Source organism: Drosophila kikkawai, chromosome 3L, assembly GCF_030179895.1.
Source record: "Drosophila kikkawai strain 14028-0561.14 chromosome 3L, DkikHiC1v2, whole genome shotgun sequence".
Classification (NCBI taxonomy): Eukaryota; Metazoa; Arthropoda; class Insecta; order Diptera; family Drosophilidae; genus Drosophila; species Drosophila kikkawai.
The window spans coordinates 5,565,098-5,585,858 of record NC_091730.1 but is presented as its reverse complement, the minus strand read 5'-3'; the positions used below and the strand labels follow the sequence as shown (position 1 = coordinate 5,585,858).

The window sequence follows — 20,761 nt, the reverse complement described above, 5'->3', positions numbered from 1 at the left end:
AATACCAACCCACCTATTTACAATCTCTGAATTTTCCATAATTTTCCTAAATCAATGCGCTTTGTTGTTTTTCTTGAAAGCCAAAGTGTCTAAGCCTATGAGTAATTTTCCGCTGGCAAAAAAATCGTGCTTCAAAGGGGCCGGACTCATTAACTGCAAAGTGAATTAACACAGAAATAAAATAATAAAGATAATGCATGGTGGATAGAAAAAGAAGAACTGGAAATCCAACAACGATTTGATGAAAACAATTTTCCAAATTTGGCAAAACTGTTAACCACGCTACGTTAATTTCATTAGCAAGTCTGTCTTTCTTGTTTCGGTGACCGTGTTTCATCCAAACACATCAAGTGTCTCTATATACATATATACTATACAGATATATATATATATGCTGGCCATTAAATGCGCTAATTAGTTGGTCAATTAGCGTATGCTTACCGGATTGTTTTTGGCTCTTTGTTTTTTGGAGGAGTTCAAAGGGAACGAGGGGAGGGGCCGAAATCGGAGTCACCATCATCATCATCATCAGCGTCGTCGACGGACGTCAGCGGTTCGATCGACCGCCCAACTGTCGCCACATTAATAAATCAGTTTAAATTAATTCAGTTGACAGCTTTTAGTCAATATTGTTGATAAATTGTTTTCTCTTAATTTTGGTTTTTGGGTTTTTTTTTTTGGGCCTGAAAACCTGCAGCTGTTGCCAAGGGGCTAGGCGTCGAAGCTTTGACTGCTCATTAACAACATTTCAAAATCTTTAATTAGCTACAGTTTGGGGCTATACTACTCCTGAAAACTTGCTGCAGATTGGTTAAATGTTTAAATATAAAATTAGATAATTAACTTAAAAATTAAAGACACTAAAGTATCTATAGATACTTCAAATAGTTCATTTAATTTTAATTAAAATTTTGGAAACAAACATCAACTACAATTGCTCGCTCTTTCTGGCCTCGTTGAGTATATCAGTCCAGGACACGCTGTAGATATCCTCCTGATCATCATCCATCTGCGAGCTCTGCTCTCTCTCCGACTGAGCATTCTCGAACTCGGCCAGTTTTTGTAAACGAATATCCATGCGACGTTCGAGTTCGTCTATAGTGCTGGGCTTTCGGCGAATGGGTATTTCCATGTTATAGATAGATGACTCACTGCCCATTGCCCGAGGGGATTCTACTGGACTGGATGGAGGTTCTTCTGCGTTAAGGTCACTCACACTGGCTGCATAATGGGCAGAAGTAGAATCGTAATCACTGATTGATAAAGGAGTAAAAGGGGCATCCCCAGCTCCAGCAGATGCTCCTCCATAAACTCCTGCAACTCCTCCGACTCTCTCGAATCCTAGTTCTCCATAAAGTCCTCCATATACACCTCCTCCTCCTCCCCTTTCTCCTGGCTTCATTCCACCACTGGGAATCTTCTCCGGATCTGGACACAATTTGATTGAAAGCAAGCGTCCACGACACTTGAGCTTCTCCAGTTGGAGCAGACGGATCAACTCCTCCCGAGAGTTCATTTCCAGGTAAGCAAATGCCTTGGGACGCTTACCCTTCCTGGGAACAGTCAAAGTACGAATCGAAAAATTGGAAAACACTTGGCTCAGCTCCCGTTCATAGCACTCCATGGGCAGATTGCTCACCAAGGCCACAAATGGCGGTTTCAGGGGCACCTCAGCCTCCAGATCTGGAGTCTTGACCTCCATTGATAGTTCAGACTGGGATTTTTCTCCTCCACCTGGGTAGTAATAGAAATCACCTTCATCCGCACAGCTGGTGTGCACCTGAGTGACATGCAACATGGCCTCCAGGCCTTGATTCGGTTTTCCGCCGGAAATTGAAGATGCGGACGGTGAGCTTGGAAAAGGCAGCTTTGGCCTGGAACCCCGTGCTGACTTGGACATCTTGTCAAAGTCAGGGGTCAACGGAAACAAGAAAATATATAATTTATTTCAGAAATAGTGCTTATACCCGTGTCTGCTTTTTGGTTGATTTGGATGGGGAAAACTGTTTAGGGGGTTTTTTGAAGTAAGGAACTAAGGTAAGTGGTATTTGCAGGGTATTAAATTTTAGTCAGAAGCTTGCAAAGCAGTGAAGGAGCCATTTCCGAACCTATAAATCATATATATTATTGATCAGCATCAACAGGGGAATCTTTCTAATCATGTTGGGAAGGAAAAATTTTTTTTTAATTTTTTTCAAAAAATTTATAAGGGGTTACATCATTAAAATTCTCAAAAATGGACATAATTTTTGATTTTTTTAAATTTTTAAGTTTAGTATGCAGTTGTTTTAGCCTAATAAAATCTAATAAAGTGCCGCTTTCCGAATTAAAATTAATGCATTTTTGGCTTAATTATGATACATTTTTGATTCGATGTTATGATCTGGTGTCAAACTGCAGGGTATACAAATTTCGGCTTCCCGAAGATATTTTCCTTTTTTTTCTTATAATTTGAAACTTAAAATGTTTGAGGGAAAATATAAATAATTTTTTAAACTAATAATACCTCTGAATTTTTACTATATATAATTTAAACTATTTAAAAGTCTAGACTTTGTTTGCCAGTTTAATTTAGTGTTTTTTTCTTTTGTTAAAATTAACTTAGTATCAATGACAAAAATAGACAAAATTAACAGTTTATTTTTAAACTAACATATTACGAACAAAACTTATAAACTGGTTTATAGACTTCTTTTTGGGCTTGCTAATTTTTTTAGTTAACAAAAAAAGACAGACAACAAACAAAATAATTAATAATGAAAGAGAATTCAAATTTGTAAAGTAAACATGGGGAAATATACTTCGAGGTTACTTATTAAATACTTTAAAAATATTTAAAGGGACTTATATTAATTGATATATATTTTATTATAATGATATTTATTTCTTTATGCTTAAATATATATTTATTATAATTTACTTTACATTTTATTTTCCTTTTAATTCAAACTACTGAATGCTTCAGCCAAAAATTGAACATTTTTATATCGAAGGATAAAAACTTGTTAAGTAAAAATTATATTATTTTATACTAAAGAAGCACACAAATTTTGTAAGTAAATATTTAAAAATCTACCAAGTCTTAGAGGTTACTTACCAAAGTCTATAGAACTTTTTAAGAATCATTTTAGTATATATTTTATAAATAATAAATGGTTACTTTCAATTTAATAAATATTTATTTTATTTTAATTAATCCTAAATTCAATGTATAATTCCAAAGACCATCATTTTTCAACCTCTCTATGTTCTTAGCTCGTCTTGGGTCTCTGCAAAAATATTCCCAGGCCAAGATCTCGTTTAAGCACACACTCCTTTCAGTCCGGCCAGCACCTGCCACCAAGTCGCTCCTCTGCAGAGGGAAATGCCAAGGTTCGCGGTGCTGATCGGGCCAAAAACAACACTCCAAGATGGCTGGAAAATATCAAAAGTTCAGCAAACAAATGGCAGGGAGTTGAGTTCCAGTTGGAGTTTGGCTAATGCACGGATTGTGTCGTTTCTGTTTGCTGTTTTTTCTATTTTTTTTGTTTTTTGTTAGTTTTGTTTGCTACGAGGGGCCTCCACATTAGGCAACTTGGAAACGGGCTACACCCATATTCCGTGGAAAATTGGGTGCGTTGGCCAAACACAAACTAAGGTAAACTGATAAAAATCATGGCCTGCAGCATGAGTGCGCATGGAGTACGACGAGTTGGAGTTTTGAGCCGAAGTAACCAAAAGAGTGGCCACACACACACTCGGAGTGTGTACGTGTCTGCCTTTTGGCCCAAAAGACAGGCTAAAATATTAGGCCAATTATATTTCAAAAATTTACATGACGATGATGTTGACGATGGCTGGGTCATCCATAAGCTGTAAAAAAACAGGGAGGAGATGCACTGAAAAGAATAGCTAACATTTTTCATTTTAAAAAACATTTAATATAAGGTCTTAAAATATATAGAAAAATTATTATAAAAATATTTATCTTAAGTTAATAAACTTTATATTTATTTAAATTTTTATTAACATTATTTTTTCGTCCAGTGCCTGTACAGTGTGCCCACGAAGGAAGCGTCAAGTGGTCTCTATGTATCTTGTATCTTGATGCGCGTGCACGGTCTTAAGTCTGCTGGGGAGACTCTCTCTTGTATCTTCCATCTAGGATCGAAATTTTCTTCTTCCTCTTTATAATTTCGTAGAAAAAAAAACTTTGAATGAACTCGGTGGGCTAAAGGTGCAGCAAAGGTAATTAATTTCGAGGATTAGGCATCTGATTTTCGGCCCGATGTCTCGTCTCCCCTGCCATTATTCTCATATCGAGGGGCTAGACGAACACGTTTCAGGTATCTTATCTGATGTCTCTGGTTTACACTCTGCTTCTAGTTTTTGGGTCAACAGAGTCCGACACTTGGAGATTCCATAATTGGATATCATGGGTATATATAGCTCCATTAAGTGTAAACAAGTCGAGTTTTGAGGTGTGGTTATGGCTTATGGGAAGTGTGTATAAATATGAAAAAAATAGAAAAAAATAAATAAAAAATATAATAAACAAAATAAATATAATAAATATAATAAAAACAAAAAATTATATATTTTAGTAAGATATATTTTAAAGCAGAATATATTTAGAAAATCTTTAAAAATATAAAGCCATAAGAAAAGGCTGGTAAAGGTACTGATTTCTTGTAGGAAATTATTTAAACTTCAAGAAATTAACTTAAAACCAATAAAATATTTATTAAGAAATCTTTAAATAATATAATTTCAATAAATATTTTTGAGATAGCTTAAAATTAAAGCAGAATATATTTAGAAAATCTTTAAAAATGCAAAACCATAAGAAAAGCCTGTAAAAGGTTTTAATTTTAATAATTTATTTTAATTTTAAAAATTTAATAATTATATTAAATATAGATTACAAGCCTTTACATATTATAATTTTAATTTATAAAATATTTCTTAAAAAGAACAAGAGCCCTTTTAGCAGATTTTATATAAACTCAAAGCTTTACAAATTCAAACCCCTATCACAATCAAACCAAATTTAGCCCTAATACAAAAATTAAACAAAAGAGTTTCCACATTATTTTCGGTAATTGCTAACCATTCAAGTTAATGGGAAATATTAAAACAAACAAACAAACCACTAATTATAATACCTAATCAGCGCTTTCTTTCGCCTCTATTTATTTATTTTGAGGGGCAGCAGACTTCCCCCCAAACCGTAAACCGAAAACCAAAAGCCAAATCCAAAAACCAAACACACACAGGAGGAGTAGTGTTCCACATGACAGCGTGAATAATTTGTCACCAATTGACGAGGGGGAGGGAGGGAGACTAGAAAAAGGGGGTGGTGGTGGCTTTGGCCGTATGAAAACCGTCATCAGGTAAATGCAATTAGCCCCCCGACTTGGTTCTTTGATTGATGTATTTCGAATGAGCTGCGCCAGGAAAATTAATTAGCTTTAAATTATGTAGGTAGCCGAGAAGCCAGAGCACACCCAAAAACCGTTCTCAATCAGTTGAAGCCACCTTATTAATTAATCAGAGTGTCTCTCGGATAAAGCAATTATTAAATAGCAAAAAAGCCACAAAGAACAATGCAAATAAAACCAGTTAAGGATTAGATTTCAATGAAATGAAATCTCTACTTAATTTAATCATGTATTAAGACCTCGATTTGATTTTCCAACTGACTGAGCTTCAAGGAAAATGCAAATCCAACTTGGTTTTCCTAAAGCCAACCCCCATTTCATAATCTTTATGGCCATCATCACATCATAGATGACTTCTCCCGGTATTATTCACATCTGGGAAATACAAAATGGGAAATGGGAAATCAGGAGAGCTGAACCAATGAGTTTTCCCCCCGAAAAATTGACAAATGCTCGGCTTGAGCAGGCTTGAAATGTGGAAATTTATCAATTCCACAGATATATATATATAGTATATATATATATAATGACTTTGGCTATGGTTATCAATAACCAGGCATCGATATTTTATGAAAATTGATACGCCAACCACCCCGTGGAGTGTGCGGGGGTGGGGAAAATAAAAATAAATAATAATGGCCATTATTACAGTTTATCCCATGCCGAATATAGTTTGGCCAGCGTCCTGTGAGTCCTTTCGGATGCCACGATGCCACTCATAAGCGAACTAATCCGTCAAAATTTATTGCCAGCTACGCCGAGGGGAGCCACTCCACTCCACTCCACTGTCTAGCCAATTGATAACGTGCGTGTGAAATTTATCAAATAAATTGAGGCCATAAATGTCAAAGCTGCGCATGATTCATAGACAGACAGCCAAGGGAATCTCCCTTATTAGCCAGAGAGTTCAGCTTCCGTTTTTGGCCAAGGAGTCAAGGAGTTTTCTTTTTTCGGGTCCAGTCAGAAGTCAATCCCACATTGGGATTAGCTGACAAATTTTGTGTAATTTCCAAGTAGAGCGAATTATCCGAGGTCATATTTATTCGAATCACATTAGGGGTAAGCTGTATTCTAAGATGGTGATGAATAAATCGAATAAATGATATCATATTTCTTAACAATTACTTGTGTTTAATCATTAATTTCAAGATTTAATTCGGTTTGAAAGGCCAATTTAAAAAGTACATTTAATTATTAAACAAGTTTTGGGAGTTTTATTTCTTTGTTAGGTGGGCTTTTAGTTAGTTTTGGGTTTATACAAATAAATACAAATATTTTAAATATATTTAGAGCCTTAAATTTATTCATTTTAAATTTTTACTAAATAATAGACTCCATTTTCTTGGTTACTAAAATTATTTAACTTGAGATTTTCATGTTTAAGCTAACCTTAACTTCTCTTGATTTATTCTTTTCTTGATAAATTGAAAATAAATATTTTTAGGTTGTAAGTCTTGAAGTAAATATATTTTTTAAAAATTTTAAATACCTAATTTGAATTTATTAAAAATTTTAAATCAATAAAACTAATTTTCATGGTTACTAAAATCATCTAACTTTATATTTACACATTTAAGCTTACTTTTACTTATCTTTTCCTTTCCTTTCCTTATAAATTTATTATCAATTTGTATAATTATTATTTTAAAATCACCACCTTTAACGTGTTTTTTAGTTAACAACTTTAACTCTTACATTTTTTTTGCTCATTGTCGTATTAAAAACCCATCAAACGTTAAGCCCCAAAATTACAATTTGCATTCAGCATTCAGCTGGCGAAATTTCACCCACTTCCTTTCCCAACTCCAAGCCCCATTTCCATCTCCATTTCCATTCCGATTCCCATTCCCACTCCCACCATTACGCGGCGTAATCAGAAAGCGTAGAGAGCCACCGGAGTTGGGATCTGTGGGCTTTGGATTTGGGTTCGGTTTTTTGGGCTACAGTTTGAGTTCGAGTTCCAGTTCAGTTCCGCGTGGCCATCATTATTCAGAATTTAGTTTACTTTTTTGCAGCTCCGCCACAGCTCTGTGTCTGTGTCTGATTGCATATGAAAGAGGTGAACGCTTTTTCACGCTATTATTAAATTTGGTTATTTCGCTGGGATTTGGCGCGGGCGAGAGGTGAAGGCCCCCGAAGTTGCCGGGTAATGACAATGCACGATGGCACGCCTTGATGGAATACCAATTGGACGAAAGAGAAACACTGAAAGAAAACTAAGAGGGGGTTCTAGGGAAAGTGGAAAAATATTTATATGTATAGAAATTTTTAAAAAACTATTTAATAAGTAAAAATATATATAAATAAAAATCTAAAGTCTAAAAGATCTTTTTTAAAAAACAACTAAAAAATGTACAAAAATAAAATGCAGATAAAGTGTGACCAGTCTGGTTTAGAAAGCAAAAATTGACTAGAGTGACCGCTTTTTAGGGATGCCACTAGGCTTAAGAGCTTGCCACATGTCTATATGAATTTTTAATAAAAGTTACAGGAATAAAAATGTATAAAAAATATAACTAGCATTCTGGTAAGAGTAAAAAAAATTTGTAAAATATTTGCTACAACTTTTAATATTTTAAACCCATTTAAAAAATATTTTATAACCTTTAAATATTTTTATACAAAAAATTACTTTATTTAAAGAGAATAAAGTTCTTTCCTAAAGCAAATCTCTTGGCTTCCCATAACCTTCACATTAAACTACCATAGATACCCAGAATAAATTCACAAAATCAGAGTATTTGTATATAAGAAGCCCCCCAGTATTGATTCCCATTTATCCTTCCTTCAGAGAAAAAAAAAACCCTCATAAAGCAGCCTAAATGTATTCCACCTTTGTCTTGGGGGCGGACTCTCAGTCCGTCCATCCTAATCCCAACTAATACACCGGCGGCCCAGACAATCGCCACAAATCGGGCAGCATACACAAGGCAATCGTTGTAAACTAAAAAGCGCTTCCAACTTTGACATAATAAATAGCCCGGCAATGCGACGTAACAGGACATGGCAGTGGGGCGGAGGGCAGGGAAAGGAGCTCTTAATAGAAGTCAATTGCCAAACCCACGCCATCCTCCTACTCCTTGGGCTGGCCATTTGAAATTTTAATAAAAAGTCCTTTTATCGCACTTAGAAGGCCATTTAGTAAGCTAAATTATACCCGAGTATTATCCGGACCAGGACCAGGACCAGGAGCAGGACGAGAGCCAGAGACGGAGCCGGAGCTGGAGCTGGTCCTTTGTCGCACTGAAAATCTCAATCCCAATACCGAAACCCAAAATCGTAGTCAAATTGGCCATGTTAAACCGCAGAGCACAGTTTTGGCCCTTGTTGTTGTTGACCCGACTTATCTCTCTTTCACTCTGGAGCCGGAGCACCGGCACTGGCAACGTAAACTTGCCACAAATTGGCCAACTTGCCGCTGCTGGTGCCGGTGCTGCTGCTGCCTGCATAAGTCCAATTTATTTTTGGTTTTTTACTTCAAAGCCAAAACAAAAAGGCTGCAAAACCAAATCGAATTAAGCTTAAATCTACATAAGCTTTTTCTCTCTGTGTGACGGTAGATGTGCGGCACACAGTTGCGGTGTTGTGTGCCGCAAATACGGTGGTAAAAGTGTGGCAAAGTGGGTATTAAAATTATTATTATTATTAATAAGGATTTATATTTTATAAAAAATATAGTTAAATATTTAAATAAGTTTTTAAAATTTTTCTGGTAAGATTTTAAATTTAATTTGTATTTTTTTAGGATTTTAGATATTTTTTCTATTTTGTCTTCATTATTTCTATTGATTTTTCACTTAAGAAACCATTTAAATAATCATTTTACATATATTTTAAACTTTAATTTAAGCTTTAAATGGTTTATTAAATTTTTTATAATTTTATTTTGCATTTACCCCTCCTTTTCTTAATTTTTCTGGTAAGTTATACATTTAAATTTATATCTTTTTCTGGGATTTAAAATCCTTTCTCTTTCATCTTCACTGTTGCTATGGATTCTCCTCTTAAGAAACCATTTTAATAATGATTTTTAAATATTTAAAATTTAAGTTTAAGCTTTGCATAGGTTGTTAATTTATTTATTATTTAATATATATTTTTTTAGGGATTTAAATTACCCCTTTCTTCACTTTTGCTATTTTTTCTACTCTCAAGAAACCATTTAAATATTGATTTTATATATCTTAAAAATTTTATTTTAAGGTTTAAATGGCTTATTAATTTTTTTTATAATTTTATTTCGCATTTAACCCCAACCTTAACCCACTGTGGCCAGAGTTTCCTGATTGTTCCTCTTCCTTTCGGTCCATTTGTTTGCTCTGGTTGCCGCTGTTGTTGCCGGGCATGAATTACATTTCTCTTTGCATTTTGCCCCGATGTTGTTGCTGCTGCTGCTGCTGCTGTCGGTCGGTCGGTCGTTTCCATTTTTATTTTGGTTTTCCTCTTTTTTTTCTAAATGCTAATTTATGGGCATGTGTTGCCATTTGGTTGCCGTTGGGTAATTTTAGTGCCCACCAAAACACAGAACACACAAAACACCAAACACACACACACAGGGGCAGGGGCAGGCAACAGCAACATCGAAGCCGAAGACCAAACCGAAACAGGAAATGCAGCAAGCGAAATAAAAAGTGAAGTAAATTGCATATTTATGAATCTGTCAATTGTTTATACTTTTATGCATTCGGCATTTTGTGGGGCCCGGGCTATTGTTGCTGTTGCTTTCACAGAATTTTCCCAAGTTGTTATTTGCCTGCTTGTTGTTCGCTGATTGTTGCTATTGTTGCACTGTTAGAAATTAAATAAATTATAAAAGCAGCTTAAAATTATATTTAAAATTATATATATTAGGTAAAAAATATTCTAATTTAATTTTTATAATTTTTTTAATTGACTTTCTGTGAGTTTTATAAAGAAAAAATATTATAACAATGTTGCTTAACTTTTTTAAAATACTTTGCTTTTACTTTATTTTAATTAAATTATATTTATTTTACAATTTTTTGGGTGTGTATAATTTTTTAAATATTTTTATAAATAAGATAGTTAAGTAATTGATATTTCTTTAATAATATTAAAATTATTTCGAATACATTTAGTCACTTTTTCTTCTCATTTCCCTTAAATTTCTTAGACAAAATCAAAATTTCCCATTAAATTCCATACTCTAATTTCTTGAAATATTTTTTCAGTGTCCTACCACGCCCCCTTTTCGGTTCCACACCCCTCATAACATATGATTCCATTACCATTTTCGCATTTCGGGTCCGTTCTGCTTCTCGATTGTGTTGCTGCCGTTCTTGCATGAATTGCAACTGCAATTGCCACTCCCCCGCCTGCTGACGACTCCTACCCTTCACCCGACTGACCCCTGTTTGCTCCCTATTCACCCCCCTCAACCTTCAACGCCCCCACCCTTTCGCCCATCGCTGTCCGGTCGACAGACAAAACAAACGCATTATAACGAAATGTTTGCAAAAAAAAAAGACAAGAAAACAACAAGAAAACAACGAAAAGAAGACGAGGAAAACTTACACCTATTTCCTGTAGATGTCCGTTCGTGCATACACTGTGAGAAACGTTGGTTGGGGGGTCAATTTTCTCACACCGGCAAGCTTCAAAGCGTGACACCTCCCTGGGTCAGCTTGAATAATTCGTGGAAACTGACCGCCAAAAAACAGATGTTGCTATTATCTGACATCATCTTATTTTTTTTTGAAAAGGTTAAGCGGGTTTTAACTTTAAAGAATTTACATATAAACCTTGACATTTATCTAAGGGAACTGTCGGGAATTAGAGGAAAACAACATGACTAGATAGTGGCATTCCATTGGAAAGACAAAGAAATCTTAGAAATACTTTTAGAGATACTTTTAGAGAGAGTTTAAGATACAGTTTGGGAGGTACTTTCAGAAAGATTCTTAGAGATACTTTGAGAGATACTTAGGGAGTAACTTTTAGAGATACTTTTATAGATACTTTGAGAGATACTTTTAGAGATACTTTTATAGATACTTTGAGAGATACTTTTAGAGGTACTTTTAGGAATACTTTTAAACCTTCTTTTAGATATTCGTTTATAGAAATACTAGAGATACTTTAAGACAAACTTTTAGACATACTTTTAGAGGTACTTTTAGATATTCTTTAGCTATACCTATAGGAAATCTTGTATCTATATTATTCGAAATACTTTTAGAGATACATTTGGATATTCTTTTAGAGATTCTGTTTTAATACTTTAAGAGGTAATTTTAAATATACTTTTAGAGTTACTTTTAGAGATAGATTTAAAGATATATTTAGACCTACTTCTAGAGATACGTTTAGAGACATTTTAAGACACACTTTTAGAGCTACTTTAAAAATTCTTTAAAAAATACCTAAAACCTTAATTAATATCTACAAATATCAAGCAAATACTTGAATTTTAATTAGAAAACCTTTTGTTTTCAGTGCATGCAATAAACTTAAATCAATAAACAAAACAAAAGAAAACAACTCCCATTGTCTGCCCCTCCCCCTACACCCGTGTGCTGTGCTGCCCTTTGCCGGTCCGGTTAGGTTCTGTTTCCCATTTGAAGTGAAGGCATTAAATAAGTCGAAAGGTATAAACACAAGCTGGCAAACAAATAAGGCCGAAAGCGAGACCGGGACCGGGACCGGGACCGGAGTAAATGGTTTGGCATTGCCAAGGGAAATGGAAATGGCAATGCCAGAGACACGGCAGCAGCAGCAGCAAAAAAACCGTCGAAATTCCTTCACAGAACATTTATTTTCGGCTGCCTTTCGTTACACACATTGATTTCTGGGCACTGGAAGGTACACGCGATGCAATAAACTTGAAAAAGGTAAATTGCTGAACATATTTTGTATCTTCCAGATACCGCAAACTGGAAGCCGAAACTGCAGCGCCAGCAACTCAAACGCACTGAGCCAAGAAAACAAAACTGGCCAAGAAGAGGCAGTCGACAAAAAAAAAAAAACAGTATAAGAAAACCAGTGACAGGAGGAAAACCAATATGAAGATGCCAACCTGAAAGCGTTTCTTTAGTTTCTGTCCTTAGTTTTTATATTTATGCACTCTTTTTCCCCCAACTCCTTCTTGTCTCCACTGACAACTTTGGCACCCAAACAGCTGCTGGCAGGGTAAATACTATATTTTATAGTTTGCCCAGTATTGGTAGCAGATAATCTTAGGAGGTCATAAGATATCAGAGTTATGGCGATTCAGATACTATATGGCAAAAGGGGAGTGAGTAGTAAAAGCTGTTCTGGCAATTTCTTTAAATTTAGAAAATTGCATTTGAGGCAGAATTAGCTTTAAAAATATTTATAATAAAGTTTTAAGGGGTTTTATTTGATAAGAAAATAATCGGATATTAAATTGGAATTTATGTTAATTTTATTCATCAAAAATGTTATTTTTAAACTCTCCCTTTAACAGGCATTTTAATTCATTTAAAGTACTAACTGAAATTATCTGAATGATCTGGCTTTACCTTCCCTTACAGGTGGCATAATGTAACTGCTATTTTTAGCCAAAAAAATAAAAAATTAAAACCCGTTTGCTGCGGTGTTGGCCCTTATCTTTGAGCTTAAGCAAAGACAGACAAAAACGTGTCCTGCCGCTGTTATGCTCCTTGACCGCACACAAATATATATATATATATATATATATCTCTTTATATATATAAATATATATTTTTTTTGTATAGAAAAGAATCCGCATTGCGGCTAAAGTTGTAGGAACTGACTATCTACGACAGCAATTCATTGTGGATACTCATTAGCAGCAGGTAAACACATTTCTGGAACATTGCTTTTAATTAGTAAAACAGACGCCCGGGTGTCACGGGTTCAACAAAGTAAACCAAACGGAAAGGGCCAGCTGTCTGACTGTCCGTTTGTCCGTCTGTCCGTTCGCTTGTCCGCCAAGTCACCCTGTGCCTTTTTAATTGCAAGAACGTCAAAACATTTACCAAATTAACGCAATCCAAGCTCAACTAAATTGTTCGTGGCCAAAAAGAAAAACCACCAAAAAACACGAAGAGCAAAAAGAAAGAAGCGAAAAAAAAAGAAAGAAAAACTCCCCCCTGAGAAGGAGAGTGAAAAAAAACAATGCTAAATGTCCGTCAATAGATTGCAGTCACTGTGTCCAACGGCAGGGAGGGAGAGAGTTTCCGAGTTTTCCGCGTTTCCCTACGCTTATCAGATAAACCTGCTCTAATTTGTGTACACTTAGTCAACTGAACGAGGACGAATGGGAAGTGGAAATGATAGTGGGACCTGCTATATATATATATATATATATATATGTATATGGGATATATAATGAGTCTCAGCTGGTGGACAAGGTACTACTGGGCATAGCAAATCACCCTGGTGAAGGAAATGCTTTTTTCTGTTTTCATTTAATTTCACTTTGAGTCGCAAATCGTTTTTTGTCAGTTTTATACACTTTCTATTTAAGGGGTATAGGGGAATTGGGGGTATCAGAGGGATAAATTTGATTTTAACTTATAATTATATATATAAAGATTATTTTAAGATTTTTAGGATGGTTCTTATAGAAATTTTTGATGGATCTTTCCGGCTTACTTTTAGACACCCTTTTAAAGGCTGTAAAAACATAGTGATAGAATTATTAAATATACTCTAAGATATAAATTATAGTAAAAAATATATTTTTATTTTCATTAATATTTATAGTAAGATCATTTCATTTATTTTAACATTCTCAAAAAATCTTCTTGCTTTCTATTTTTGAGACATCCAAAAGACAAGAGTAAGTGTGTACCAGGGTGCGTTTTTTTTTTTGTCATCTCTTTCGTTCTTTCTTTTATTATTTTTCTGTTTTTTTTTTCTTGGTTGATGTAAAGTGTAATATATTTTTTCGGTACTTTGCTGCCGACAGATACATTTAAAGTCATTCAGTGCAGATATCCACACAGCTGGGAAGAGAGCCGAGGAGGAGGAGGTGGAGGGAGGGGGTTCCGGAGGTTGCGGGGTCAGTGGATCGGGGAGCGTAAGAGACAGCAACGAATTAACTACAAACGACTACACATTAATGCCAACTTAACAACAGAAGCCGTCCAAGCGACAGGCCGAAACGATTCGAGGGAAACGGAAGGGGCTAGGTGTGAGGCAGGGGTGGAAAAGGGAATGACTTGGGGCAGGGAAAGGGAAAAGGGAAGGTGCAGAAAAGCAAAAGGAAGAGACCAGAAGCTAACGACTGCATCTAGAGAAATATAAAGAAATTGTAAAGTTTTAAATTAAAAATTTTATAAGAATTAAAAGATAGCTTGAGCTTTCAAATTAATTTAAAATGAGCTGAAAAGTAGGCAATGATATATTTTAAAGCTACTTTTAAATTAGAATTTTTAGAAGAATTAAGTTTATGCTGAAAATAAGAGCTGGAGCTTTGAATTGACTTAAAAGTCAGCTCAAAAGTAGGCAATTATATATTTTAAAGTCTACTTTAATATGTTATTTAAATTCATTTTAAATTGCATTTCGGTTAAAAGATATTTTTATATTTAGAATAATATAATGTGTATAATTCTTTGATAAATTTTAAATAAATAATTGTGATAAGAATTAAGTTTATGCTGAAAGAAAGATCTTAAGCTTTGAAATCACCTAAAATTGAGCTCAAAAGTAGGCAATAGTATTTTAAAACCAACTTTTATATTAATCTTAAGTCCTATTTCAGTGAAAAATTATCTTAATTCTTTTTAAGATACTTTTTAAACCTATATTTATTTCTAGAAGTTCCTAAAATCACCTCAAACTTCTAAAAAATATCTTAAAAGAATCCCAAATAATAAAGTTTATATACTTGTACTTTATTTTTATTATTTTCAGTGCAACGAACGGATATACGAACGACTGAAGCTGCTTGACAAACCGAGGGTGTGAGGCAAGAGATCCACCAGATACGGATACAGATACGAGATACAAGATACGACCCTGGACATGGTCACGGGCATGGCTAAAATACAATATATTATGCGTGCGTTGGCTCTTTTTTTTTTACTTCTCCCTGCTCTTTTTTGTTCATTTCTTTGGCTTGGCAACAGAGTAGCAACCGCTTGGCATTCTTCAAAATTAACATACCACGAAAAGTACACAAAACAAAAGAAGTGTTTGCCAGTGTTACTAGCTGGATGGATGGATGCAAGCCCCATCTCTGGGGAGAACAAGTTACTGGACTGCGGACAGCTGACGGCCAGTGGATCCGATGACCATGTCCAAGGTACTTAACATATGGCCGAGATTTGTTCAGTTCAGTGGGTTGGGTCCTCATAAAGGGAGACTCTGAAGCCTTGAAGAGGTGAGGAATTTCTTATCAAGTTAAGGTATTTCCCCTCATTTTTTCTTAGTTTTCAGTTTAACTTTAAGAAACTTATTAATTAAAGTTTTTCACAATATTTATATATATTTCTATTATACAGTTTTCTTCTCAAGAAACTCAAACCATTCACATGAATCCAATTAAAGTTGGAACTCTCTGTCAGCCTCGAGAATCCTTAGGAGGACCAGGCAGGCGGAGTTGCCACAAGAGGAAGCCACAGAATGCTTTGACAACATCAAGGACATTGATGTGATTCCCTCCGCCTCGGTTCAATTATAGGAAATTGCGCAAATCCTTCAAACTTTTGCCTATCCCAATGACAAAAGTTGGCCGTAGCCGCGCCATCTTATTAGCGCTCTCTTCCTCTCTTGCCTGTGACACTAATCCCGCTGCAAGTTGCCTGCACTTCAAGCTTCAAGTTGGCTGCACATAAGCCGGCGCTGATCCACCCGAAAATAAAAGCGAAACAAACAAGCTCAACAAAAGCACCAACAAATGGCCACAAAACAAGCCAACGTCGATGCCGATGCCGATTGTGATTCTGATTCCGATTTAGGATTGCCATTGCGCAGCTCCTCTCTTTCTCTCTGGAACAGATTAAATTCCAAATTGTTTTTCATGGCCCGACAGACAGACAGCCACAGGAGTCCTGACTTGTACTCCATCCGCCCCGGGATTTTGCAAAAAAAAAAGAGAGCCCAGCGAGGGAAGGCATTGAGTCCTGGCTAATTCCCGCATGCAAGGAAAACAATTTGTATTCTACGCTTTATATTTCCTGTACCCTGGATGTGGTGTGTCTTGAAAAGGTATACGGGTGTTTATTACCCAGAAAAAAAGAGTTGTTCTTATAATTTTTAAATATTTTGTTAAAATTAACTAACTTAGAAGTTCCTTAAAGAAAATATATATATTGTTATAAGTTATCCCAAAGATACATTTCAAAGGTTATTAACCCTCTAGTGCCCAAATTTTTTTTTTCAAAAAAAAAATTATTTTTGGATTCAGTATGTATCAAAAGTGAATGTTTGTTTTGGAAAAAATTTTACTTTTGCTCGGATCGAGTTTTATATGACTAAAACCTTAGACCGCATGAAGGCAGTTCTGGGAAGATAGGCCAACAAAAAATTGGGGAAAATTTTTTTTTTGTTTAAATGTTTATTATAAATGTCATTGAGACTGTCAGCAACACAGTACAATATTTTTTTCTAATTTTTTTTCAATTTTTAAAAAAAGTATTTACATGTTGTATTTCCTACAAAATAATTATTTTCTCCGATTTGCACAAATTTTCAACTTCAAATGAATACAGCAGCTTGCGCTAGCTCTATTATGTATTCCAAACGCAACGAACTTAATTTTTGGACTTTCCTGAATTAGAAAAAACGGAAAACCGTGTGAAAAGGAATGAAAATAATAAAATAACGGTGTTTTTAACATTGCCCGTCTAGAGGCGGTCTTGGGCACTAGAGGGTTAAGTATCTCTTCATTCTAGTAATTACTTTTTCCTTCCTTTTTTTATACATGTGTATATACTTCATGGTTTCTTTTATTTTTGTGCCTGGGCAAGCATTGATTTTATCAAGCTTATTATATGGGTCGTGGTCGTAGTTGCGGTCTTAGCATCGGTTTTTGGGGTGCAACCCTTTTTTTCGGGGTTCTCAAGCCTTTGCAACAACAATGACAAAAAGGGTGATCTTTAAAGGGATCGCGGATAAACGCATACAGTTGAAAGAAGCACTGAAAAAAAGGAGAACCAAGTAAATAATATAAAAAGTATTAAAAAGAAAAAATATATAATACTTAAACAAAAACTATTACAACAAAAATCGAATATTCAAATTAATATATATTTTTAAATATTAAATATTATTATTATATTATTGCCATATTTTTCTCTACCTGCAGGACCTCAGCTGGCATCCTGGCCCGCATGATTCCCTCACAGCCAAGACCCTTTCTGGACTGGCAATGGTGTGCCCCGTGCAAGTGCAATGCAGCGCGAAATTCCACTCATTTTTTAACAAGTTCTCAACGCTTTTGTTGCACAACAATGCAAAGGCCAAGGGACCAGGGAGAGGAGTCAGTGGAAGGAGGTACAGGGGACAACAGAGACTGTGGCACTTCATATCATAAACTTAAGTACCAGCAGCGATGGAGAAGACAGCAGCAGCGACATTGCCTCCACTGCCGTCCCTCATGGCTTGCCTCAATTTTTGTGCGTAGTCCCTTTTACCTTTTTGTTTTTTCTGATAAAAGGTAACCAAGGCAGTGCTGGCAGAATTAATATAGCTAAATTTGATGGGTTTTTTAGTTATAAAATAATTTTAAAATAAAAAATTTCACTAAATTCAAGCTTTAAATATATTTTCTGTTTAGTTTATAGTTTAAAATTTAATAAAATAACTCTCAAACTTTACTTTTTTTAAAGTAAACCGCAGGAAAACAATTTAACTTGCTAACTATTTTTCTTATAGGTTTTTTAAATTATTATTCCAGATTTCTAAAACCTAAAAATATATATTAAAAATGATTTAAACTCTTAATTCTTACTTTAGAAATTTATTTAAGATTATCTCAATTTTTGTAGCTTTAATAAATGTCCTTTTTGACTTCACTTTTCTCTACGTTTGGCCTGGTTTTTATTTATTAAATAATTTTAAATAAAATATTTGGCTAAAATCACGCCTTAAATTAATTTTCTGCATAGTTAATACTATAAAAATTGAATAAAATAACTCTATATAAACACTTTTTTTCAGTTAAGCCCCACAAAAACCTTTTAATTTAGTTGCTAAATTATTAAAATAAATTTCTAGACATTTTTCGCTTATAAAAATATATAAATAATTTCTAAAAGCATACATTTTTATTTCAAGAATTTATTTCAGTTCAAAAAATATCCCTTTTGCCATCACTGAACCCAAAGAGTAACCCAAGAGCCAGCATAGTTTTGCCAACGTCAGCGGCTGCTACCGCTTTCGGTGCCCGTTTTGGTTTTGGTTTCGGTTCTGATGATGACATTGACAGTGCTCCCTGTCCCGCTGCACCTCTCGCAATCAGCTGTTGCCGGCGGAGACGGGCAGCTCAAAGAGTTACCTACGGGCACTTGGAATGTTTTGGCACAATTAAAGCTGCTGGTCCGCCTGTCTCACTCAGCTGACGTTGTCGGGTGTCGTCAGTGTCTCCATGGCTCTGTGGTTGGCCTGTTGTTATTTATTTTCCACTGCTTCTAGTATTTTTTTTCTTATTTTATTTTTATTTTTATTATTTTGTTTGTCATGAAGCCGCACTGTGGTTAAGATTGGAGATCTGCAAAATGAAGATCAAAGAGTTTGGGAAATAAGAAAGGTAACTGAAGGGATATAAATATAACCAGAAACATTAAAGGAAACTGCTTAAAAAATATATAAAAAATATATATAAAATATTAATTTATTTATTCTATAAATAAACCTAAATGTAACCATAAGAATTAGTTTTAAATTATAATTAAAAGCTTTAAACGATGAGGTAATTACATAAAAATATCAGCATCTTTTTAAGACTCTTCCAAATATTTAGATTAATATTTTTAAAAATCCTCTGATTTATTTTATTGGTTTGTAAACCCTTCAAATATATAGTTATCTGATCCAAAATCAACTCTTTCGTTGGCCATATCCCCTGGGAGACCCAGTGTGTCTTGTCATTGTCCCATCAGCGTTTTGCTGTCGCTGTCATTATTGTTTGCTTTCTTGCTGCTGTCGGTTTTTGTAACCTTAGAACTTCTCAAGTTGTTGCTGCCTTTCTCGCAGCCTTTGTAAATGGGCATAATACCGGAAACCCGCAGCACAACAACAGCAGCAACAATAATCGTCGACAGTCGGGCCCGATCGACAGACTATATAGTAACCGGGCAGCCAAGCGAACAAGAGACCGACTGATACTCCAGACCGACAACAGCTGAGAACTTTGGCACTGAGAAAGAAAATCTTTAAAAATAAATCTTGAAATTGGAATTGTGTCTTAAGAAACTCTAAAGTTTTTATATAATATTTTTTAATAAAATTTAAGAAGAGTTTTGTTAAGAAAAATCTATTAACAAACTTGTAATCTTAAAGAGGGAGAAGGGAGTTTCTTAGACTCTTTTTTTTTCTTTGTGTAAAAACTGGAGCTAGAATTGGGACCCAGAAATACAGGGAGATCAGGGTATGGGATATAGGGAGTCGGTGTTAGGGGGCAAGGGCTGGAGGATGAGTCCCTTGGTATGCGGTTCGAGCAGCTGAGTTCTTGCCGGTGTGGTTCGGTTCGCTCCGCTGCTTCTCACTCATTTCATAACAAAACGCCACAACAAAGATCAAAAACAAGCTGGCCATCATTAAAATAGAATAACGAATCAAGAATACCTATTTTTTAAAAAGGGAAATAATTTTTTAAAATTATTTTAACCAATTAAGACAATTTTTAATACGAAATTTAAGGAGGATAAGTATATTTCGATGATAAAATTCATAATTTACATTTTAAAAGGTATGATTACATTTAAAAAATTATTTTAAATGTTCAGGAAATAAAGATTAATTTTTTAAATATATTTTATATATTTTCTTATTTATTTAGTATTAATTTTAAGGTTTTATTTTGATAGAAAAACTTATCTTGAAGATGATTGATTTTGCCAAAGATCAAAGATTCATCAGAATTTATGAAGAATCTTTTGATGTTTTTAGGTAAATAAATTAAGTAAATATTTTAAATAATTTTTTTTTTAAATTAAATAAGCTCTTAAGTTTTCTTTAATTTTCCTTTAGATATATTTAAGACGAACTTCAAGTCGAAAAGCCCCCCGTAGTACCATCTCCTGTTCCCTTTCTCTGACAGAGTATGAAAAACTTGCCGTCGGTTCCGGTGAAAATTCACGTTTAACCGAACAATTAATAGAATCCACTCGACAACTGCACAATTTACAACATTGTGCTCTGTCCGTCCGTCTGTCTGTCCACCA

General features: G+C 34.7%; 1 protein-coding gene across 1 annotated transcript; it reads right to left on the bottom strand.

Moving 5' to 3' along the window:
* Positions 1–870: 870 nt before the first annotated feature.
* On the bottom strand, positions 871–2,035 carry LOC108073881 (uncharacterized). The gene has a single exon (XM_017165665.3). It carries the CDS (start codon positions 1,898–1,900, stop codon positions 929–931), a length of 972 nt encoding a protein of 323 aa, XP_017021154.1. The 5' UTR covers positions 1,901–2,035; the 3' UTR covers positions 871–928.
* Positions 2,036–20,761: the final 18,726 nt, after the last annotated feature.